Below are 25,900 nucleotides of genomic sequence, written 5' to 3' on the forward strand. Positions count from 1 at the left end.
ACATAAATTTTCCAACAATGGGGGCGTTACATGTTGACTGATAAAAAAAAAACGCCCTGAATTTATTTTATAAACTACGCGGACATCTTTCCGGCCAGTACAGCTCCAGCAGTGCGCGCAGAAACAAGAATCACCTTAAACTGCCGCGATTAAAGTGAAAAATATTAAAAGTGTTTAAATGCAGGATATTCCTGTGTATTGAGAGACTATGCCGCCCAACAGGATATCAACATTCTGTCGCACCTCACTGCTACTACAAATAATATTATTAATTATTTATTTGGAAGATCCAGCCGATGGATTCGTTAATTCGTATGTCTCAAGCGCTTATACGCCCCCTTGAGCGCGATTTCTTTTAACAACCATTTATCCTTCGTTTTTAGCCCCAAAATTATAACCAAAGATGGCAATCTTATAGTGGAATCTGGACTTAATCGCAATATCACATTTCGCTTGGATGGCACTTCGCGCATTAATATCAATGACGAATATGATTTGTTGGATTTACTGTTGTTGAGCGGCAAATACAATCGCTCCTCACCAATGCACCAGGATGTCTTTGAAGCGGACAATTTGGCGCAACTCTCCAATGAGTTGAATACACTGCGTACATATGTCTTCGGTGCGGACGGTTTGGACAAACGTTTGTACACAATGTTGAATAGGTTAGTTTTCCTTGGATTAACTATTTCGAAACTTTTTGTGGGCGTTTTGGCTACGATTTTGATTACTTCGTTATTTTTAATCGCTTCAGAACTCGTTCCAACAATCAGTCGCTACGTCGTTTTCAAACCCGTTTGCAACGTGTCGAACGAAAAGTGCAGAATTTGTGGGATCGCCTCGAATTGGATAGTTGTAAGAGTAATCCTTGCGAGAATGGTGGTACCTGCATAAATATTTTCAGTGGATTCATTTGTAAATGCCCGAAAAATTTCGAGGTAAGTTTGATGTTGAACTTCTTTAGCGGCGGTAGTGAGCTAAAAAATTGTAACGAAAATGTGCGAAAATTTCCATGCAACGGAGAGGCATCCATTTTGCCTTTCTATTTCCGCCTTTTCCGTCTCCATTAATATTGAAAATGAACTGTCGCTAAGAGCTACGCAGTGGTTTAAGGTTAAGACTAGATAGAGACAAAAGGGCTGAGACGAAGAGTAAGGCGAATACTACGACGAAAACGAATGCGAAGAGGGAGACGAATGATTAAAACGAAGAAAATTTAACTACACTGGGTCAAAAATTTTAATTTTGTTTTTGTTCTCCAAACGCCACTATCAAATTTGTATGTCAAATCACTCGCTGATTTCGAAAATGGAGTTAATTTTTGTTTGTATGGATACGTTTTCGAGATATTTACAATTTACTGTTATTCAGCTTAAAATAAAAGCTTATAAAAAAGAGTGTTTCCACTTAATCTCGTATATTTTACGAACCAATTGGGTAATCCTAATTTGAGTTACGGTAAATTAAATCTAATAAATTTTCACCATAAACCGTATATACATCACATTTCGATAGCCCTGATACTCAAGTAACACACTGGTGTTTAAGTTGGTGCAAATTTGTGAATTTTGGTACAATTAATCAGATTTATACTAAAATTCGAAAATTTATGAGAAATTAATTAATTATTCCAGATTGTTTTTTGTTTTTTTTTTGATAGAAGAATGCAAAAAATTCAAACTTAAAGAGGGAAAAAATTAAAAAAAAAAACAGTTTCTGTGTAAATGTTTTGCACTTGTGTTATAAAGGCTTTTCTCTTAGAAAAATAATTAAGCTACAAATGTAGAAAATTGATGAATAAATAAGAAAGTAATGACAGGTCAAATGAAAATGCGCAAGGATTTTTTGTATGAAATATGCGCAGAAAATAGTGTTGCTCATACGCCACGTGCACCTGAGTAGGCAGTGTGTTTGCATCGAAAGCAAGAGCTGTCAGAAATGATTAATTAATTTCTCAGAAACTATCAGGGCTATCGAAAAGTGATGTACAGTATCGGTCATATCTATAGCACGCCATTTCAAAGTGATATTGTGTGCCACTTATGTTTATTAATTTATTTTTAAGAATTTTCAATTAAAATACAGTTCTTTCTCTAACAAACCCCATATAAACCCAAGTTTAACAATTTGTAGAAAACTTCAAAAAAGTGCAACAAATTTTCACCTATATTTCAAACTTTTTTCTCAGAAGTGTTAGAATTTTTTCGAGTACACAGTTTTTTAGCCACTGCAGTTTTAGTCTGATAATGTGCAAATTTCAAGTGGCTACGAATTTCCGTTAATTTTTTAGAATTTTTTTTGTCGCATTGGCTTCCATATAATGAATAAACTCAATTTATTTGTATATGGATGAAAACCGCAACACCTTTGGAGAAAAAAATTCTAAGAAATCAACGGTAACTTTCAGTCACTTGAAACTTGCACATTATCAGACTAAAATTGATTGGGCTATAAAACTGTGTATTCAGAAAAATTCAAACACTTCTGAGAAAAAAGTTTGAAATATAGGTGAAAATTTGTTGCACTTTTTTGAAGTTTTCTACAAATTGTTAAACTTGGGTTTATATGGGGTTTGTTAGAGAAAGAACTGTATTTTAATTGAAAATTCTAAAAAATAAATAAATAAACATAAGTTGCACACAATATAACTTTGAAATGGCGTGCTATAGATATGACCGATACTGTATATACGGTTTATGGAGAGTTTACGAAACCACTCGTTTTTAAGCTGAATAACGGTAAATTACAAATATCTCGAAAATTTATACATAGAAAAAAAAAAAATTATCCCACTTTTCGGAATCACCGAGAAATTCTACATAGGAATTGGATAGTGTAAACCAGTGCTATTAGCGTCATAGCGGCAGTTTTCTCAAACAGCCCAGTTTTCTGTAGAACTTTTTCGTTTTATAGTAATTCTTCAGGCTGGAGACAGAGTGCGACATAAAAGAGTTCTATTTATATTCCTTTTACTGTGTGGTCTACGAGGTCAGAACTACATATACATATGTGATTACATATGTTTATTAGACTGCATCACCAAAAAAAGTTGCAGATTACAAAATCTATTATATTTTAAGACGTCCACCAAAATATTTCGGAGAAATATTAAGATTTAAGCGAGCTGAACAAATTTGAAAATTCCTCCAAAAATGGAGTTTTTTATGAATAAAAATAGTTTCTTAAAGATGTTTTTTGAAAAAAGTCCCCTCAGATGACAAAACAGACTAGACTTAAAAAATCTGCATAAAAATATTTAAAAATAATTTCAACGGAATCGTAATAATGAGATTTTTGATGCTGTTTGTTTTTTTTACTTTTTTCAAAGATTAATTTACGAAAAATTTAAATAACTGGGCTAAAACTATTCTGATTTAGACTTATGGGATCTCGGTAGAAAGGTATTTTTCCACTATTTTTTATTTATGTGCAAAAAAAGTCATTCGTGTCCAAGTTTATTTTTTTCAAATACCAACACATCTTAATTCAACTCTGATTATAGAAAAGTTTAAGCTTGAAAAATCTGAATAAAATGTTCAAACATTTTATCGTCGTATCTAATCAAAATACATAGTTACATTGTCGGAAGTATTTGCCAATAGGTCTAGATCACGTAAATCTTAAAATTTTTTCGAAATATTTTGGTTTTAATCTTAAAATACAATCAGCCTTATCATGAGTTTCACTTTCCCCGAACCGGTTCACTTTTCCCATTTGGTTTCCATGTATTTACTATGGGTGGAATAAAAATTTTCGGGTGAATTTTTTTTTCGGGCGAAACTCAGGATAAGCAGAATAAATTTTATAACTCTGGTGGAAGACCGCAAACGTATATGACCACCTGTTTTCGAAGAGAAGAGGTAACAACTCTCATTGCATAGCTGAAATGAAGAATGTGAATAATAATAGATGGGCACTTACACATAAGTAAGTGATTGCTGCAAGAGCGACAGTTCTTGGCCAGAAATAAACAGGATTGTTCGGGCAAAGCAGACCGAAAAGTTGTTGGAACGCTGTCTCCTTCGTGCTGATCTACATCCACCAATGTTTGGATGAATAATTTTATCTGCTTTTCTTTTCTTAAAAATTATAATAACCACTATTTTCGATCTCTGAAAAAAAGACCTTCCAAACACTCAAATAAGGCATTCCTTGGTCTAAAAAAATGTGATCTCAAATCATTTCACTTTTTGTCTAAAACCATCATCTCTTTGAAGGGTGCCACTTGCCAGAACGACGTCAACGAATGCGCCCTATACGCCGGCACCGATTTGGGTTGTCAAAATGGCGGTCAGTGTGTCAACCAACATGGCGGCTACAATTGTATATGCAGCGCTGGTTGGTACGGCATACACTGCACACAACGCAAAGGTGACTGCATGCAGTCATCCACTTGGGAGCTTTGCGCGCACGGCACCTGCGTGAATAGCAATGACGATTTTGGCTACAAGTGCATCTGCGATGTGGGTTGGAAAACAAATGGCCTAACACCCGCTTGCACTGTGGACGTGGATGAATGCAATGAATCACACCCGCCATGCGCCACGAAATGCATAAACTTGCCAGGCTCGTTTACATGCGCACCGTGCACTGCTGGCTTAACCGGCAATGGTGTCAATTGTCGGGATATCGATGAATGCGCATTGCAAAATGGTGGATGCAGTTTGAGTCCGCGCGTGGTGTGCATAAATACCTATGTAAGTATAGTTGGTTAGGAGAAGCGAAGGGAAAGTGAACGACAAATATGCTACAAGTACTTCTTTTTTTTTGTGCCAACATAGGGCTCATACCATTGTGGTGATTGTCCACTCGGCTGGATTGGTGACGGGCGTAGCTGTGAGCGACGTGGTGGCACTATAAATACGAATGGCGCCACTGCTACCAGTTGTGCGCTCAATAATTACTGTCATCCGCTGGCCAAATGTACCGAAGTCTCCAATACAGCAGTGTGCTCTTGTCCAACTGGAATGGTCGGTAGTGGCGTGGGCCTAAATGGCTGCGTACAGGGTACACAACAGAATTGCGCAACTATGCCATGTCAGGTGAGTATTGTGACTGCATTTTTGACTTAAACTCAACGTACTTATATACAATTTTATTTTTTTTTTGTTACTTACAGAATGGCGGCACTTGCGTCGATTCAGGCGACACCTTCATCTGCCTCTGCCCGATGGGCTACCGCAGTCCAACGTGTGCACCCGTCGCGAATCCTTGCACACCGAATCCCTGCCACAACAATGGCCGCTGTCGTGCAACTGGTGGCACACAATTCACATGCCAATGTCCGGCTGGTTTCAATGGTCGCCTGTGCGATAATCGCTTTAGCCGTTGCGGCGGCATACTCTCAGGTCTGACTGGACATCTGAAATATCCAGAAGGTTCACTTTATGATCACATGGCACAATGCGCCTGGGTTATACGCACTAATGAGTCTTTGGTGCTGAATGTCACCTTCAACGCCTTCGAATTGGAAGATGCAACTGAATGCCGCTTCGATTGGTTGCAAATTAACGATGGTCGAAGCGCGGCGGCACAAATCATTGGCCGCTTTTGTGGTGTACACAAGCCGAGGGGTGGTAACATTATATCTAGCAGCAGTGAATTGTATTTGTGGTTCAGGTCTGATAATTCGACAGCAAAGGCGGGTTTCGAATTGGAGTGGAATTCTGTACCACCGCAATGTGGTGGTATTGTAGAAGTTGGATCGCATGGTACACTCACATCACCCGGCTCACCGGGCAACTATCCGAAGAATCGCGATTGCCGCTGGCAGTTGAGAGCGCCAAATAACAAACGTATTAAGTTGACTTTCTTCAGTTTGCAAATCGAGAAGCACGAAAGCTGTAATTTCGATTACTTGGAGGTGAGTAGCTTGTTGTTGTCGGGGAGGTTATAGATTTAATGCATATATGTATGTATAACGCAATCTTTATTAACCCTGCTTTGAAAACCTCTCTTTCGCGTAATGAAGATTGAAATCCATATTTCCATTTAAAATGACGAATATTTCTAAATAAAATGCATTTAAATAATCAGTAAATATTTAAAGGCATAGGTTCTTTGAAAAAAAAAATTTGTATTACCATAAAATTAAAACAAGCAAACCATGATACGTCTCATAGACGTATTATTACCTTCTCAGCAACTTTCAGTAGCGTTATCAAAGCAGGGTTAAAGTCGTCTTGAGCGGTTATTGCTTGACAAATGTATATTCAATGAAATGTACTTTTAGTCTGCCACTAAAAATTTGTCAGCCTTGGCCCAAAAAATTTTCAATCCCCAGTTACGGTTAGGAAACCATAATGTAACTCTTATTAAATTACTTTTCGCCATTTGATTAATGCTGTTTAACCTATCCATTTTAAAATTTGAATTTCGGTTTTAAAAGTAGAAGAAGAAATAAGCTTTTAGTGCATTTGTTTGAAAATCTATTCTCATAGGCGTTTCAGCTCCAGATGTATTTCCACAAAAATCCTACAAAATAGGGGAAATTGAGAGAGCAAAATTACATTTCATTTTGAGGGGAAGCTGCTAGTAGTTCTGTTGGTCGATCAAAAAATTTGTGCGAATTTGAGCGAATTATCATGATTTTTGTACAAGTCGCGTTCGTGCAGACCAACAAATTATCTATCACTTAAAAACTGAGAGCGCAAAGTGACATTAGTTGCGTTCGATAACAAAATTAGCCAACACCAGCCAACAATCAAAATCAAGAGAGTAAGCGAAAATTCTCTCCCAAAGAGATGAAAAAGCAAAAGAGTAAACGAACAGGAAATTAGCCATTACTTGCAAAAACCGGAAGAAGAAGACACACCAGCTGACTTTGTTTATGTTTTATTTGTAAACAAACTGAAATTCAGGTTGCCTCCATAGAAGACAAAAGGAAAGTGAACGTTCAATGTTCGCCAGGAACATTTCTAGAAGTAAAAACTAGTTGGCGCTATCATAAAAAAGCCAAAAAGCATATAAATACCAAAACTCGGAAAATGCAATTTTGTTTGTTTACAGAAATTGCAACCATATGTTTTGTGATCATATGTTTTCGTGTAAATAATAATTTTTGCTGACTAAAATTTTGCCAGTACAAAATGAACGCTTCTCTTGCATCAAAATGAACGCTTGCTCTCTCAATTTTTGTGTGTTGGATAATTTTTTGTCGTTATCGAACGCCGTCCAGTAAAAATTTGGAAAAACTATTACAAATTTTTGACTTGTCGAACGCACCTATTGCTGCCAGCAAGAGTTTGCAATTACGAAAAACATACGTATGATTCTAGCTCATGGTTGCATTTTTGTATACGTAAATTTGAATAAGTAAGTTCTTTAAATTTAAAAATTTATAAACACGAGCGATTTTTATGAAAAAGGAAGTAAATACTTGTTGATATAATTAATTTAGTCAATTCCAATAATTTGAACTATACTCGGCTGAAAAAAAATTGTATTCGCAATAGGAATGCAATTGCAGCCAGAGTTTGATGGTAGGGAACCTTGTTCGCTTAGAACCCGGTGACTTGAATGTTAGAAATTTAATTAAGGGAGCTTAAGCTTTATCTATATTCTTGTCCCGGTGTAATATATTGACGAAAGCGGTAATATAGGTATTAAGGCAGTCACACGATTGAGCATTTTCATAACATTTGGTGCAAATTATATCCCAATCGTGTGAATGCACAAATATTTTTCTTTGTCAGAATCACAAAAAAAAACAATTTGCTAAAATGTTTCCATATATACCAATTTTTTTATTTTGTACCAATAGCCCATTATAATAAATGTACAAATCTGTACAAATGTACCAATCGTGTGACACTGCCCTTATAATTTGTTTGAATAAGTACATACTCCATTTTTTAAGGATTATCGCACAACAAGTTCTTCGTTCTAGTAATTCATAGGAATAATCATTAAAATCTTTAGGCCGGTAGGCTCTCTTTTATCTAAATTTTCTTTGGTGTAATTCTCTTACATACAGACATACATATTCCCTTCCAGATCATCGATGCAATTGCTGATTCGACAATAGTAAAATATTGCAATTCATCCTCACCGTCTCCACTGATGCTGCCCACCAATGAAGCAATCATACACTTTCACTCGGACAATATCGAAACAGATGCCGGTTTTCAAATATACTATTCCACAGAAGAACGAGTGCCTGGATGTGGCGGTACTTATACAGCTAAACAGGATACCATTGCATCACCAAGTCTACAAGGAGACGCTCTCTCTTGTGAATATGACATAAAAATGGCAATCGGTGAATCGATTAAAATTGTATTTACTAAATTCGAAATGAGTACAGACGATTGTTTGGAGGTTAGAATTTAAACCTGTATCCGTACTATTTTTGAGCACTTTATTCAACTTCTTCTAAATTTCAGTTCTTCGACGTGCATCCGAGCACACGCGAACTTATGCTACAGGGAAAATACTGTGGTGGTTATGGTTCGGTACCGCCAGTCATATTACATTCTTTATACAATGCACTACGCATTAAGTATTTTGCACGGGCGGGTAAATTCGAATTTAAATATGAAGCTGGTGAGCATATGTAGCTTGTGGTGGTATAAGCAAATATTTACGTGACTAATTGACACTGATTTCAGATTGCTCCTACAATTTCGAGAGCAGCAATGACGAAGTGCTTTCACCAGCCTACCCGAAATTAGAAAATATAGATCGTTTTTGCAATTTTAAAATAACAACTGAACCAAACACAGTTATTTCGATTAAATTTATCGATTTCGATCTTCACGATAGTAGCATAGATTCATTAGATTGCGCGTTTAGTTCGTTGCGGGTGAGTATCGATAACGCAATGAGTTGTGTGAAAAACACCTCTTTTGTTTTCAAAAGCTGCTTCACGAAAATTTCATTATGACTTATTACGCCCTTTCACTCATCAGATAAATGATGGTCTTAATCAAAATATCACTGGTCCTTTCTGCGGAAATAATACACCACCTGTGGAGTTTGTTTCGAAAACAAATATGCTGATTTTTACTTACCACACCTCTCTTACCAGCTCAGGAAGAGGTTTCAAATTAGAGTATCGTTCCATACCGATGGGTAAAACCGATTGTGGTGGTGTTTTTACTAAACCGGGCTATAAGATACGTTTACCCACTGGTGAAGATGATATGTACCTGAACAACCTGGAGTGTTATTGGGTCATAATGGCGCCCGAAGGCAAAGGTATTATGATCAATTGGGAATCGTTCAGTATGGAGCAGACAATGGACTGTATGTACGATTACGTGGAAATCTTTGATACTTTGGGACGTGATGAGAGTGATCGACCGTTGGGCAGGTATGTGTTAGTTCTAGATATGCAATTCTCAGCAAGGCCCCTTTGAATTAAAATACTACAACAGTTAAAACTTAAAAGCATTCGAAATAAAAATACTACCCTCATAGTAAAGAAGCGGTGACCGTGATCCTCAATTCAATCGCCGGCAGGACCTCGGCCAAAGAAAAGGAAACGTTGTTAGCAACATACAACAGAATTTTCCGGCCCGCCGATTGTATTTCTATGAGAAGCAGAATGGCAATAATACCTACACTCGGAGGTTTCACATTGCCTGCCGAGGGGCAACCGCTGTTAAAAAAAAAAAAAACATTTTTTCCACATTTTTTTGCGATGTTGCTTCAACCAGGCCTTGAACCCTGGCCCTGCGGAGTTGAAGCGTGCACTGCTTACCACTGCACCACATCGGCGGCCAAAATACACTTAATACATTACATAAATAAACCATTAATGGCCTCCGCAGAGAATTCGTCCCTACTTTTAGTGACTTTCTTCCTATGAATGCCGTTATCACCAATAATAGCAGACGAGGATCTTCTGTTGCCATGCGCGACCGCGTAACTCTGCCCCAGTTAAGGTCTGGATATTGAAGTCGGCTGTACAAAGAGCTTACCTACTTAAAATAGTATCAAATGTGATAAATTTTATAATAAGGGTAGATTATTCCTTAATTTTAAGGTACAGAACTACATAGCGTACCATCAAATTGAGGAATAAGCGACCTTTTTTCTAAAATTTATCACATTTGAAACTATTTTAAGAAGTTAACCCAATATATATTAATTTAATGAAATTAATTTTTAAGTTATTCAATCTCCCAGTCGACTTTTCATCTTTTACTTTCCATAAGACCCTTTGGGGATTACGACAAACCAGGTAGCCGTTCTCAAAGTCCCCTTAAATCAGTATTTAGTTCTTAAAGACGGAATTCAGTTATTAAAAAAAAAAATGAAATCGCCTCTCTTTCAGATACTGCGACACACCGCCTTCTTTCTCCAGCCACTCTCGTCTTTTAACACTCAAATTCGTATCGGATAGCTCCGAATCGGCTGGTGGCTTCGAGGCCAGCTATGAGTTCATAGACATTAGCAAGCAGTGCGGTGGCGAAATATTCTCCACTACTGGGCGCATATTTTCTCCCGACTATCCAGCGAATTACACAAATGGCATTGATTGTATTTGGGTAATTAATACTCCCGAGAATACACAAGTCAAATTAGACATCGATATGTTTGAGTTGCAAGCGAGCGAAAACTGCGACAGCGATTGGCTGGAAATACGGTAGGCTGCACTTTATACATACATACATACATAATACGGGACCACAAAAAAATCTGTGAAAGGTTCTTTTGATAAAATTTTATAAGATATAAACCAGTTTATTAAAATCTGATCACCACGCGCCATTTTGAATTTTGAAAATCTGTATTTATATTCGTAATCAGGAACTTCAAAAGCCGCTGGATACCAAGATTTATTTAAATCCGACATTTTGAATTTTGAAAATTTGAATTCGTATTCGTTATCAGCAATCTCAAAAATCCCTGGGATACAAATCGATATTTATAAAAGTGGTCTGTCACATAAAGTTCGCCAGTGTTTTTGAGGTTAGAAAAAATCTTGACATGATGGAGCAAAATGGACTTTAAATTCGTGTTCAGCGACACCAAAACATATGGAACACGTGGTGTGGTAAAGTGATCTACCTTCGATTTTTTTTTGTGGTCCTGTGAAATTTACTTAGTTGTTTATTGAATTTCCCTTTTACGTACGTATTCCGCCTTATAGCAATGGCGGCTCGGTGCAATCACCATTAATTAATAAATATTGTGGCACTTTGATACCGCGACAAATACCATCATTTACCCATCAGTTGCGGTTGCACTTCCACAGTGATAGTTTCCTCAGTGCACGTGGTTTCCAAATACACTGGTTTGTCTTCTCGAACGGCTGCGGTGGCAATCTGAAATCGGATGCCGGTGTTATAGCTTCACCGCGCTATCCAAATCCATATCCGCACAATGCTGAATGTGACTGGCATATTCAGGTGCCAAAAGGCTCTTCCATACATTTCAGCATTGACGATTTGGAAATCGAAGAATTGTTCGAATGTCATTACGATTACTTGGAAATCTACAATGGTCGCAGCACTTCACATCCGCTGCTGGCGAAATTGTGTCAGCTGGAACGAGAAGAACCCAAACAACTTTTCACCACGAGCAATGAGGCATTGCTGCGTTTCCGCACCGATAGCAGTCAGCGCGAGCGTGGCTTTTTACTGTCATACTATTCGAATTGCACACGAACTATCACCGAAATTAGTGGTGTGATCGAAAGTCCGAATTTTGGCAATCCTTACTTCAATGATCCCATAAATTGTTCATGGACGATTCAAGCGCCAAAGGGTAATCTCATCGTATTACAATTTTCACATTATGAAAAACGAGATGGTGGTCGAGATGTTGTATTCAAAGAGCCCGGCAAGAATGAAACACTCGTACATCTACTATCGCCAAATGACAACTTCACCACAACTGGAAACACACTGATGGTTATACAGAACAGCAGTTGGGTGAATTTCCGCTTGGAATATGTAATGTTCGGTTGCGTACAGGTGTTCCATCGTGAAACGGGTGAATTCCAATCGCCCAACCATCCGCTGCCTTATCCCAACGATATTGAGTGTATGTGGGAGATCAAAACAACGCCGGGTCAAGGTGTTGAATTGACCGTGACGGAACTGGATATTGAGGAGACAGTAAACTGTACCAATGATGCACTAGTGGTAAGTGTCTAACCTTGACGTCTTTCTTGGTAAAGTATTACTACATATCGACGGATGACTGGAAGATCGCCCTATCTCGGCTGCGGGTTCAAAAACGCCATATCTCAGCAAATGATTCAAAAACGTCTTACCTTGGCTGCCGATATATTAAAGCGGCAGCTGAAATAAGACGTTTTTTAAACACATTTTTCAACCATTTGCTGACATAGGGCGTTTTCGAACCGGCAGCCAAGATAGAGGGATCTTCTCTAAATTATTGCTATATTTAGATATCTAGTCACTCTGAGAGCAACAATTACAAAGAACGCCATTGTGGCAAACAAGATAAATTGGTTATTACTAGTTCGAGCCATCAGCTGTTCGTTCGGTTTATAAGTAATAAGGAGCATAACGGAAAAGGATTCCAGGCATCGTACAAGATATTGAAGTCGCGTAAGTATCTAACTTTTTAACACATTAGGGTAAGGACTACAAACGATGCAAACTACTTTATGGGCACGAGCGCTTTAAAAGCAAAGATAGTTATTTGAAAACTTAGTTTAAAATAACGAAAATCGAGAATGTTTAAGTTTTGAAATCATAAGGACATACTGTGGGTGTTCACGCCTGTCTTGTTAGGGTGAAGCGACTGCCTAGGTGCAATCGTGCTCTTTTTCCGTCAGCACCGATGTTCTGAGGACATGGGTTCATATATTCACAATGGGAGTCGCTAGTATCCTGCCATTCAAACTGGCGCAGTGTAGCTCCTCAACGATCGGCCAATCGCCTTGTCAGTCACGAGTAATGTTTCTTCGTCCGTACGCAAATTGTAGTGGGCAAGTGACTTGAGGACATTTTTCATAAATTAAGCTTATCCCAAGGCGCGGCGATGTGCGCGGAAAAGGATGTCCAGTACTTTTGTGTTATTAACTGTAGGAATGTTGGCACCGTCGGGTTCCAATTGAAAAATATGGCAGAGGATTTAGTTGCAGAAAGTTTTAGGTTCTTGCCAGTGAAAATTTTTTCGGAGAAGTAGCTATAAATCGTCTCTAAAAGTCGTAGGACACTAAGGTAACTGTAGCAGGCTACGGATGAAGTTTGTTTGGCCATGTAAATATTGAAAAGTGTCGGGAAGGGAACGTCGCCTTGGAGGACCACCTTTTAAATCCTACGCGGTCTGCTCTTAACGTTGAACAATTCGACTGATGATATTTAAAGGATATCGTGGAAGAGCGTAGCGTGTTTGGCTTTGGAAAAATCAACCGCGACCGGGCAGTGTTGATATTTCACATCGCCTTCATCTTGAATAACTCGTAGAGCTGAACACTGAGAAAGGAAATGGTGAATCGATTTCTTGGAAAAACTAGTTCGGTTTTGCCATCCATTGAGCATTGGTGCAATAGCTGTGATTATGTTCATAAGAATACTTAGTGTTACTTCTTAGGCCATTTATTATCGTTGCAGTATGGTCATCCATTGTCCTCAGTAGAACACAAATCGTTCTGGATTTCCGAGACGTTTATAGCCATCTCATCCCAGCAGAGAGAGGGAAAGACATTGTTGTGACTCTTAAATTCACTTCTTTTTATCCTAACGCTTTCAAAGCCGCTTTCCTGTGAAGACGTATAGTACACACTGATAATCACTTACAATTTGGTATTATACAGACAGCTTTCTATATGGAAAAGATCTTCGCTCGAAAGAACTGGCGATGAAATTGCCTGATTTGCAGGTCTTCCTTCCACCTTTGAGCACTTTTGCATGTATGGAATGCCGCTAGTTATTTCTTTGCTCTCTCCTTGGCGTTACGCCACCTTGTTAGCTTTAAATCGAGGATAACACCTTCAACTCGCATGAAAGTTTCAAGTTAATCCCATTCAATCTTCCCGTATAAACAAGATCGCATTGAAAGTCCTTTGCTTAGTTTCAAAACTTGTCCATGCATTCCCGCTCACAACTCGGTTTCATTTATAGAATGTGGTGGTGTACTGAGTAGTAAAAATGGTGTCATCACATCACCTAATTACCCACTCAATTATCCGCCGGAAGCAAGTTGCGAATGGACTATCGAAGTGACACCGTATCATTCAATCACACTTACCTTAGAAGAAATTGAAATGGAAAACTATTATTCGTGTGAAATGGACTATGTAGAGGCATACGAGGATGGCAACAGTGATGGTGATACGGCTATAGAGGAGGGCAAGCTACTGTTCAAAGAGTGTGGTTTGGCAGATTCAACGCAAACTGAGTGGGTTACCACTACCAATAGGGCGGTGGTGCGTTTTGAGAGTGACGATAGTATACAATCGAAGGGTTTCAAATTGAGCTACAAGGAGGTAAACATACTCGTAAATATTTTACAATATTCATTGTTATTATCTTTTATGGTTTGACAGAATTGTGGACAACGCATTGAAATTGGCGATGATGACGTGGGTTATATCGGTATAAGTCGCAATGTGGTAACGAATGAAACTTGCGAATGGCATTTAATAGCAAAAGATCTAACCAAACATGTACAATTCACACCTACGCACGTACAGCTCAGTCCACTGGTAGCAATGTCGGCATTGACGGAGGAGGACTGTATGGATCAGGGCGTAAAGGTAAATTGAAAAACAAGTCAACTGTCTTCGGATCTTCATTGATTAACCAAAATAATACACAACAGGTATTTGATGGTATGGATGACACTGCACCCCTGCGCGCCAAGTTCTGCAAAACACATCCACCAGATATTATTTCGAATGGACATGCACTCACCATCAGAATGCCACTGAATGTTACGACCGAAATTGAAGGATACTATCTATTGGTGGATAGTTGGTGTGGCGGTTATTACTCATCGATGAGTGGCAAATTCGCCACACCCTATTATCCCTCCTCATATCCAGTGAATATCAATTGCGAATGGTTTATTGTGGCCAGTGAAGGCAACTCGCTTATATTCACAATTGAATCATTCGATTTGGAGGAATCGGAGGGTTGCAACAAAGACTATCTGGAAGTGCGTGACACAAAAGAGAGTGGTCCTTTATTAGGTCTGTTCTGTGGTACAAATATTCCACCACCCATAACGGGCGTTCAATCAATATGGGTGAAATTCGGCAGCGATGATGATGGCGTGGCTAATGGTTTTGTGGTGTCCTATAATTATGGTGAGTAAATTCGGTTGCGCATATACATATCTATAGGTACATTTAATGCTTTCATCTATACTTACATATGTATGTATATGCATTAGGGTACATCCCTCTCCATAAAAAAAAATGGAATTAAAAAATAAAAACCTGGTACTGATTTTCCATCGGAAATATAAATTTCTGTTATATACCTCATTGAAAATATGTATCTCCAAAACTAGAGTTTTTTTTATAAATAAAATTAGTTTTTAAACATATTTTTTCTAAAAAATCATCTCAGACTATATAAGAATTTAAGCTTAAAAGGCCCGCATAAAAATGTTTAAACATTTTTTCAGTCGGTCTAGCTCACGTAAATTTTAGTAATTTTCCGAAACACTTTAGCCGAAGTCCTAAAATACAAAAGATTTTATAATTTCGTATGCCATATGTACATAAGGCCGTACAAAATTACAAGCAAACTAAAAAAGGTTGCCGTACACATCTGAGTCAAAAGTATTTTTGCAATTCAATTTCAAAATTTTTTTTTTGGTCGTACTTTTGGGTCGTCATATGGATTTTTCGGTGGCACCAACATATATTCGGAATAAATATTTTTTTTTTAAACTTAGTTCTACTGGAATAATCAAAATACATTCTAAGCGAAAGTTTAACGAAATTTGAATAGCTTTAATTGCTGACAATAGGATGGTAGCAAGTGAAATCTCTTGGGTAAGTACGAGAACATGGTACTTGAGGTCAAGGGACTTCGGCACACAAACAATTACTCCTCGAGACAAAAACAGCGATATATCATATTTAGTGTAAGATCCGATTGTAAATGCCGAAGGTATGAAGAAAAATTAAAAAAGCGAACCCCAAGTTCCGCCAAGAAAAAAATTGTTTTTGAAATTGCCTTGCAAACACACTTTGGATTCGAAGGTGTACGACGAACTTTTTTTCTGATACGGTCTAATGTACTTATATTTTTGTCCTCTCTCATTTTTAGCTACACACAATGAAATCAATGGCACAAATGGTACAATTGAGTCACCGCATTATCCCACCAAGTTCCATGTAGATGAACCGTACACTTGGCGTATTACAGTCGACAAGGAGTACGTGCTGGTGGTGGTCATAAAACATGTTATCGATGTGGATATACCATTTATAAAGGTAAGATTATGTTTAAGATTTGTCAGCAATGTACATAATCGATAAAATTTGGTGCTCAGTAACCTTTGGTAGAATTAAATCTTAGTCTGGTATGAGGTTGTTTTGCACTCTTTTACGGAAGGTCCAGAAGCTCGCCTGATATAAAAATATCTCGTAAATGTCCGATATATTTATCATAACGTGACGATATATGATACTGAGAACACATTCGCCGCTTTTTCCACACATGCGGACGTCCATGTTAGCGAACAGCTATTCCGCAATTATGCTGCACCAGCACGCTTAACTTCGTCCGGATGCTTGGAGGTAATCCGTGCCAATTTTGCGATGATAATTTATAACGCGCCCTTCGTTGAGCAAAGCCTAGCAACAGAACCAGTGTTCTCAAGTTGTTGATCACTGTCGCCATTCCTGATTTATAAAAGTCAGGAAGAGTGGTGAGTGGTCCCATTACTCGAGCCGAGGAAACCTGCCAACAAAATGGTGTCCTATCAACTGATAGCTCTCCCTAGCAGTAAATACTCTTGAGGCCTTGCTACTTACTACCCTACACCACCTCGGGTCTTCTACCTGCTTCTTTCAAATTTGTACATATCGATGCTCTTTCAGCCAAAAGATGGAGTTTGTCTGATCTCAAATGCCGACGATTGCTCGATATTAGCGTCCGGAAACCTTTTGATGGCCAATGCTCGAAATTAAACCACAATCTCTTCGATCTAGCTACCTTCTTTACCACAAGAAGTCTAACCTTATCCCGCAACGAAATCGTTGGCAACCATATTTACCACTCTGACGAAAGAAGTCAGCCTGTAGTTAGGAGCTCCCATCGATGACGTACAAATTCCGACCACGAGCTACCTGACCAATAGCTTTCTCTACTTATCCGCGCACACAAAGGCAGCAACACGTTGTTAGCAAAATAGCAGCATATTTAGCCCCAGTAGCGTCATCGGGAACTGGTAAGGCGCAGTGAGCAAAGCTACGGACAGTTATGAGATGTCTTTGGATGTCACCAGAGTCCCATTTATATAGCAGGGCCAGTTGATCTCAGCGAAAATAACGTAATATCGAACAAATAGTTCCTGACCGGCTGCTGTCGACATGAGCACCGGAAAAGGCAGTAGTTGGAAAAAGAAGTTTTTAGGCAAGTCAGAAGGCATCTCAACAACCACTACACCCGACGCTTTTCATACCTTCTTAGATACACTCAATTTACACCCCTTTTCTTTGGTCCCACCCTTTCAACTGAAAGATTTTCTGATCTAGGCGGGTCTAATTAGGCGCTACTGCATACAACACCGGCAACTAACAGTTTGAGAAAAAATCAGATTACGCTATTTTGCTGTGATACATATGTACATACATACATACATAATTATTATTTTATATGAACTGCATATACATATACATACTTACATGAATAACCATATTCTCCTAATCACTTCTATATTTGCGTTTTCACAGTTCTACGACGGTTATTCGGATATTGGACTTCAAATCGATTACTCGAATAAAAATTATGTCCATTCCAGCACAAATATACTCTACATAAAGGCTTCGCGTGGTCCCTTCCAGTTGGAATGGTCCACACTTTCAAAGGAAGAATTGCGAAATAATCAAACTTTAGAAGAAAATGCTGCAATTTGTGGCAAAAATCTCTACACCATAAATACCGGTGTTTTGGTTTTTATCAATTCGCCTGGTTATCCTAACGGCTATGCCAGCTCGCTTAATTGCAGTTGGGTGCTAATGGCAACAAAACCTGCCACACATGTTACCCTCCAAATGACTACGGTCGACTTGGAAGAAATGGTCGATTGCCCTGTAGATTACGTTACAGTGTCTGCCAGCAGTGATCTACAGAATTGGCAGCAGCTGGATCGGTTGTGTAAGAAACCCGAAAATGTGCAAAAGGTCTACCATGGCACACCGTATCTCAAACTGAACTTTGTCACCGATTTTAGCGTGAATAAAACAGGTTTCTCCGGGCAAGCGAGAACTGTCTGCGGCTCCGAGATGACGGCTACACAAGGTTTAGTTAATATAACGGAGTTAGTGTCTGGTATTGGTAATTTCCAAGTGGATTGCGTCTGGAAAATACACGTTCGCCAAAGTCGTCGTATACGCATACGTTTCATGGATTCTTATCTGGCACCGGAAAATCAAGCGAATATTTGTCGTGCCTACTTTTTGGTACGCAATGGCTTAGCAGAGGATTCGCCCTTCCTCGGCAAGGGCAAGTATTGTGATAACAATATAACCGATGTGCTGGAGACCACTTCGAATCGGGCATTCGTAAAATTCTCGCGTTCCGCTTTTCCACGCTTCCGAGCTGCTTTCTATTACGAAGAGATAAGCCATGAGTGCTCTGATGTGTTGCTTCTAACTGAGGGTACACTTTCGGAACGAGAAAAAATTATTAATTCCCCCTCTTATCCCAATATTCCCAATCCACATTCGGAGTGCATTTGGCGTGTGGAGGCACCAGCGCATCATATAATCGCTGTCGAATTCAGAGATGAGTTCGATTTGGCAACATCGGATAGTACTTCGGGCGCTTGCGATCGCGAATATGTGCAGCTAAATGACGGTGCAACCGAACTAATGCCCGTGATCGGTATCTTCTGTGGCAAAAAGAAGCCAAACATGCAGTATACGACTGGTAATGTTTTACGCGTAAAATATTTCACCGATATCTCAGAGCCACACGTAGGCTTCAAAGCATTGGTTTCGATCGGACGCTGCGGTGGTTCTTACTACGAAAATCAGGGTGAAATTTACTCACCGGATGCATCGGTAATAAATGATGCACGCGATTTCGAGTGCATATACACAATCGAAGTGGATGGCGGAAGTACGATCAAAATTATTGTAGAAACTATGGAGCTGCCGGACACAGAGGATTGTTCTAAAGGCAGCCACTTGGAACTACAGGAGATCGTCACATACGAGGGCAAAGATAATGTTACAGATTCGCTACGTATATGCGGCAGTCGCAAAGATAAAGCTTACATCGTCGAGACAAATAAGCTGATTGTGCGTTATCGCATAGAAAATTCCAATCCCGCGGCGCACTCCTTCAAACTCACATATTCCGCTATCGGCACCCGTTGCGGCGAGACCATCACAGCAAATCGTGGCACACTATACACGCCGGGATATCCACAAGGCGTCAATAGGCCGACACATTGCGTTTGGTACATACGTGTACCGAAAGGTAAGCGCATCAAAGTCGAGATACTTGATTTCGACACTGGCGCAGCGTTGAATGCAACCAACTCATTTGGGCATGTGAGCTCTTTCCGTGGGCGCCTTAGCTTTGCTAATGATTTTGAGATGCAATCGATTATTGCGCGTATATCTAGAAATCCACCCGCGGCGGTCTACTCCACGGACAACACAATGGGCATTGATGCATTTTTGCTTTCATTCAGTCAACATCGCGGCTTCCGATTGCGTTTCACTTCGGATGAGGACTCGCAGGTGTGCCGCCATAATCTCAATCTGGATAATGGTGAAGGAGTTGTGCGCTTCAGGCGCCAAAATGATACCGACATCTACTGCAATTACGCGCTCAAAATGCAAGACAACGAAACATTATCGTTGCAAGTGGAACGATTTGAACGAAACTTAACATTTTCGCTATATTCTTCGCTTTGCAGCTACGTATCGCCTCTCAAATTGGAATTGAACTCGCAACAAATCGCGTCGGATCTCTTGTGTAAAAACGAAACCCGTCCCATCGTAAGACTTCCGTATCCGGTAACCATGAAATTGCTCGGCAACAGACGTAACAAACTCATCAACTTAGATTTGAGGTACAAAGTTTACAAATGCGGCGGCATACATTCCATTTACACTGATCTCAATATAACGCAACCGCAAATGGGCAATCACACCGGCGAATTGGAGTGCGCGTGGGCAGTGTGGCCCGATCATGAGTTCAGCGTGGATGACACGGAAGATCTTGATTTCTGGGCAGCAGGCACTCAAATCGAAGTATCGTTGTCCACGGATTTCAAGGGCTCCTGCGAAGATCAATATCTAATTGTATACGGCGGGCCCAATCAGAATTTTCCACACTTGGGACGCTTTTGCACACAATCATCCATGGACAATATGGTTGTGGAGCGTGGCGTGTTTGTTGAGTACTACGCACGCAACTATGAAGCGCAGTCCAAGTTTAATTTGTCGCTGAAACAGGGCAGCGGTTGCGGTGGCAAACTCACCTATCCATATCGACCAATAACGTTTAGTGACCAATACAAGAATAATATTGAATGCGTGTGGGATTTGGCAACAGAAACTGGCTTTCATATCGGGCTTTATTTCACCGACCGTTTCTTCATTGAGTCGAGCAAGGATTGTACGAAAGATTATTTGTTGGTGCAGCAGAAAACGCTGAACGGTACTTGGGAAGAGCTGGGCAGATATTGTGGACGTGAACCGCCAAAATCGGTAAATAGTACAACTACCCAGATGCGCTTAATTTTCCGCACAGATGCCGAGACGTTGGGTGATGGCTTCACAGCGAATTTCGAACGCAATTGTGGTGGTATACTCTATGCAACGCGTGAGTTGCAACATCAGACCAGTCCGGGCTACCCATGGCGATACGAGAACAATCTGGTGTGCAATTACACTATCGTGCAGAAGGAGAAAACTAAGACCGGCATACTGCTGCAGTTCTTGGACTTCGAGGTGGAAGAGCCGCCAATTACGCGTTGTCTCTTCGATAACGTTACCGTGGAAACGTACATCGAAGACTCGCCACCGGTAGAAACGATACTTTGTGGTACTAAACGTTCGCACGAGTTTCGTGGTGATAAAATAACGGTGGTTTTGCGCACCGATCACTCATTTTCCTCCAGGGGTTTCAAGTTTGCTTACAGCACCAACGTTTGTGGCTACACCATACACAACGCGACTGTGATAGAGACACCGCGCCAATATAGCGATGGCAGTATGCCACCAAACAGTGATTGCAATTGGAATCTAACTGCGCCCAGTGATTATAAGATACTCATCAAATTTGAATATTTCGACTATGAGAGCGATTCAACATGTGACTTTGACGGTGTCGAAGTTTACAAGTCCTTATTCCCAGTCGAGGATCAGCGTATTGCGAAATTCTGCGGTAACCTTACCGGCCTCATACCACCACTGCATATTGCCGGAAATCGCGCACTGATACACAGCTACTCAGATCGCAGCATCGGTTCGATGGGCTTTAAAGCGGTCATCAACTTCCTGCCGAATTGCGATGAAAAAATCTACCTAGGAGCCGATAATTCTACATACGATTTCACAAAATATGCGAACGGCTATACGCATAACTTGGATTGTGCATACGTTTTCACAACCACGCATGGACGACAGCTATTTGCGGACTTCAATAGTTTCCATGTTGAGGATAGCGAAAAGTGTCAGGATGATTTCTTAGAAGTGCGTGATGGCGGCGGTCCCTTCGCAGACTTGATTGGCACATTTTGTGGGCATGTAGTGCCGCCGCGCATGATGTCCTCACAGAATGCATTATTTATGCGCTTCGTGAGTGACTCGGCGGTGGCGAGTACGGGCTTTAGTGCAAAAATTACAGTTTCACCTAAAATATGTGGGGATATGGAAGTGGAGGTTAAGAGCAAAGAGGTGAGTGTGTGAGCGTGAAGCAGTTATGGCGAAGTTGTGCTTAGTAAAAATGTCTTTGCAGAAATTTGTTTTAAATTCGCCGAACGCACCAGACCAACTTTATGGCAAACATATGAACTGCTTGTGGCGGCTGAAAAGCACGAAAACAATACATTTGAAATTCGAGCGCTTCGATTTGGAAGGCACCAACACCACAGGCAAATGTGCTGGGGATACGCTAAAAATTTACAATAAAGAGGTAAGTTCCGATTGAGAAATGTGTTACCATAGAGTGCCACATAATACCTTAATAACAATAATTAATTAAACTGCGTAGCAGTGAAAATGGGTCTCGGGGTTTCCTATTACAAGTCGCAGCTCTGGTCGAATAATTTTTAATACCTTGATGTTCTTTTGTATCAATATGTATATACATATCTGCATACAGTGGCTGCGATGAGTAATCGTACGTGCTTGAGATCTGCCGGATTGGTACTAAAATAGGAGTAAGGAGAGGAAATTAAAAAAAGACGTAGATCGATCTTTTGGTAATTTGATTTTTACCGATTTCAAAAAAAAAAAGGTTATCGAAAGGTTCATCGGAATATTTTTATTTTTTTATCGCAAGAGTGGCCCCATACTAACTTAGTTTAGTTCCGACCATTGTATCATGAAGACATTAACGGTAGGCCTAAATGTTATGTAAGCACTGAAGTTTTTTGTGTTTTTTGCTTAAAAATTAATTGAGTTTACAAAAATCCATAAGCAAACCTCTGTATGTATATACATACAGTGCCCTGCAAAAGTTTAAACTCACTTGGAAAAATCATTTTGGTTTGTATGGACGGGTCGTTGCCAAAAAACCATTGTTGCGGCCGGTAATTTTTCGTAAACGACTTAAACAGGCAAAATAACATCAAAATTGGTCCAACTATCGAACAATGACAATAGATTTTAGGAGCCAATGAGTCAAGATTCGAAATTTTTGGTAGCAAATTCTATCCCTATTCCCCCCAGTGTATAGAATGTATGCCTTAGAGGTGTCTCCTTCTGATGGTGGGTAAAAATGGAAAGAAATAAAAAAATTTCAGAATTTTCAAATTTGCTCAACAAATAACTGAATCAAGAATTCTTTACACCCAAGAGTCATGCGAAAATGTTTTTGTAAACATAGTGTTGTAAATTACTCGACTTACTTAAAAAGTTCTTCCATTTATTTTTGATTATGTTATTAAAGTTTGAATATTTGCCAAATTAAAGTTTGAATATTTACCAATCTCGCAGGATGCCGGTGAAATCGAGAAGGGTTACGGCACTGAGATAATTTTCAATGGCCAAATGGGTAGCACCGATTGGAGTAACTACGCAACCGATTACGTTTATTGTGGCAATCACGTACCAGATGATTACTTCTCTACTGGAAATACCATTATTATCAAATTTCAGACTGATGATGAAATTGAAAAAACAGGCTTCAGCATAAGCGCTTTTGCTGTTGAAGGTACGTCATTCAACGAAATACCTATACTACTAATCTTTTTTAAAATCACCACTTTTAATGGGTTATTTCACTCTTAATCTCTCGCAAGGCTGCTTCCGTAATTACACCGGCACACAAGGACGCATACAAATCTCCGATACTACTGATGAATGTGATGTCTACATAGAAGCGCCACAAAACTATTCACTCAGCCTTTACTATGCGGATGTTACATTTGCTGAATACGAGTGCACAAAGGAATATATTGAAGTTTTTAACGCTAACACGAATAGTTCATTGCAAAAGATTTGCTCGTACACTGGCAATGATAAGGCGCTCTTCTCCAGCGCGAATAAATTACGTTTGCATGTGAAAATGAGCGGCTACTATACAAAATTCGATATTACTTATTTGGCTAGCCGTGATGGCCCTGGTTGTGGTGGTAATCTATACAATAATCGTGGCACAATCGTTAATCCATTCTATCCGAATAATGTGCGAAATAATTCCAATTGTCTTTGGAATATTCGCGTACCATCGAATTTGCATGTGTTGCTGCATTTTGAAGGTAAGATTATGAATATTCTGGGATTTTGTAAATTTGGGGGGGTTGAAAAAGAAGGTACTAAATGCTTAAAAAAAACAAAAGCATGTACTGCATGGGTGTGCATGGGTGTGCTTACAGTTTTTAGGGTCGCTGATCAGAGGATCCCGGTATTCATATGACTTCATCACGTCAATAACAAACGAAGGTCTAACACCTCTGATGACCTCTAAACGACCTCCAGTGGTCACTTTGACTGAAATATCGAACTGTATATAAACGTGAAATTTTCTGTTTTTTTTTATATGAATCCGGGGTCTAAAAATTATATCGATTTTACCTTGACCTAGACGTGGCGGGGTCATATGAATATCGGGTTTGTGATCAGCGACGTGACAAATCTATAGGTCAAATATAGAGCTCGCGTCTGCTCCACCTCGATTACTTTTAATGGCTCTTTGGCGATATTACCTTAACTTTCGGTATCGTTATGGTTATCTTTATCGGCATTCGACGACGCAGTGTGAAATAATGAAGCCCAGCGTCTATCAATTGAATGGGTCTAAGGGCGGGCCGGTTTTCGATTCATTTCTAGTTCTTCATTTGCCTTTGCTCTTCACTCTTCAGTGGCGTTAAATGTTCAACGTAATCGTTCCGCATTGAATGTTTGACGCCACTTGAGAGGAAGTTGCGGAAAAAATTCCCAGAATATAATTGCAGAAGATAAAAGCCCTTCCAAAAGGGCTTCCTGAGAGTGGAAAGGTCTTCTACACTGCCTTCTTTTCCCCTGTCTTCTATATATACATATAATACGCGAATGGATTTTTTGTCCAGGACATAGAATTTGCACCTTTCGCTCGATTTTCAAAAATGGGGTGTCAAATTAAAGCGCTTGACCTGTAAATGTGCAAACTGGTTGTATTTTGGATATCTCTCGAAATGGGTGTGAAAAGGCTTTCAGGCAGGTTCTTCGAACTCAAATCGAGCTTTTGCAGAGCCTATTGAAATATGACAGGTCAAAGTAAACCCCTTAGAAACTTTTTATCGGTTCAGGGTGATTCAATATTTGATGATATTGAAAACCGACTATGCGAGAGCTCTCTCAGCTATGCTACATAATCTCGGAAATAGCCCAGAACCGCATTTTTAGGTTAGGATATTTAAAAAATAACTACTGTGACAGAACACTTCTGAATTTAGATTTGAATTCAGCGACCAAAAATCTATTAGAAACGGCTAGCCTTATCTCAGATGAAAAAATATTGACTAGTGTAATTTTCACACTGTTTGAGAAGTGCATACAAAACTAACAATATGTACCTCATCATAGTACAAATCATTTTTCATCCATCTGCAGGATTAGGGACTTATTTTTATTTAACTTTTATTTATTGCGTGTGCGGACTAATCCTCATCAGATTGTTACTTACCTACTTACAAACATACGTACATATGTACGTAAAATTGAAATTTAAGTATATGTATATTTATACTTCCTTTACAACAACAGTTTTCGATCTTGGCACTAAAAACACTTGCCATTCAGATTATTTGGAGATTATCGAGTCCGACGACGAAGGTCCAGACAGAGTTGTTCGACGTTTTTGTGGCGAGGTAAAATTTACTACTTAATTCCTTTTTTATTTAGAAAAAAATATATGTATATAATACTTTATTTTTTTTTTTAGGACAATCCCAAAATGTACAAAAGCGAACACAGTTCACTTTCAATACGTTTCCATAAAACGCTGAACTATGATGGCACTGGCTGGGTTATAAACTTCCAAGGTGTTTACTCGAATTATAAGATTCCTGAATTCCTGCAATAACAATAAGAGTATTTTGTTTAATATGCTTTTTATTAATTAGTGTT

At 39.3% G+C, this 25,900-nt stretch overlaps 1 protein-coding gene across 1 annotated transcript; it reads left to right on the forward strand.

Moving 5' to 3' along the window:
* On the forward strand, positions 1 to 25,900 carry LOC118733537 (cubilin homolog). Its single transcript, XM_036462960.1, has 23 exons — positions 1 to 312; positions 384 to 665; positions 755 to 938; positions 4,218 to 4,697; positions 4,782 to 5,042; positions 5,120 to 5,863; positions 7,996 to 8,319; positions 8,385 to 8,544; positions 8,610 to 8,803; positions 8,910 to 9,313; positions 10,280 to 10,591; positions 11,099 to 12,095; positions 12,365 to 12,527; positions 14,049 to 14,413; positions 14,474 to 14,683; positions 14,749 to 15,235; positions 16,209 to 16,375; positions 17,840 to 22,024; positions 22,086 to 22,262; positions 23,288 to 23,504; positions 23,593 to 24,051; positions 25,538 to 25,641; positions 25,716 to 25,900. Exons 1-23 carry the CDS (start codon positions 209 to 211, stop codon positions 25,854 to 25,856), a joined length of 11,121 nt encoding a protein of 3,706 aa, XP_036318853.1. The 5' UTR covers positions 1 to 208; the 3' UTR covers positions 25,857 to 25,900.

This window comes from Rhagoletis pomonella, unplaced genomic scaffold (assembly GCF_013731165.1).
Source record: "Rhagoletis pomonella isolate Grant_MI unplaced genomic scaffold, Rhpom_1.0 Rhpom_scaffold_00002, whole genome shotgun sequence".
In the NCBI taxonomy this organism is placed as follows: domain Eukaryota; kingdom Metazoa; phylum Arthropoda; class Insecta; order Diptera; family Tephritidae; genus Rhagoletis; species Rhagoletis pomonella.

What these genes read in the sequence shown, in the direction of transcription:
- LOC118733537 (XM_036462960.1), top strand. Translation starts at nt 209, where the DNA reads ATGCCGCCCAACAGGATATCAACATTCTGTCGCACCTCACTGCTACTA. An exon ending in GTACCAATGATGCACTAGTG is followed by an intron (nt 12,096 to 12,364) that starts GTAAGTGTCTAA and finishes TGCTATATTTAG; the next exon opens with ATATCTAGTCACTCTGAGAG. An exon ending in TGGAGGTTAAGAGCAAAGAG is followed by an intron (nt 22,025 to 22,085) that starts GTGAGTGTGTGA and finishes ATGTCTTTGCAG; the next exon opens with AAATTTGTTTTAAATTCGCC.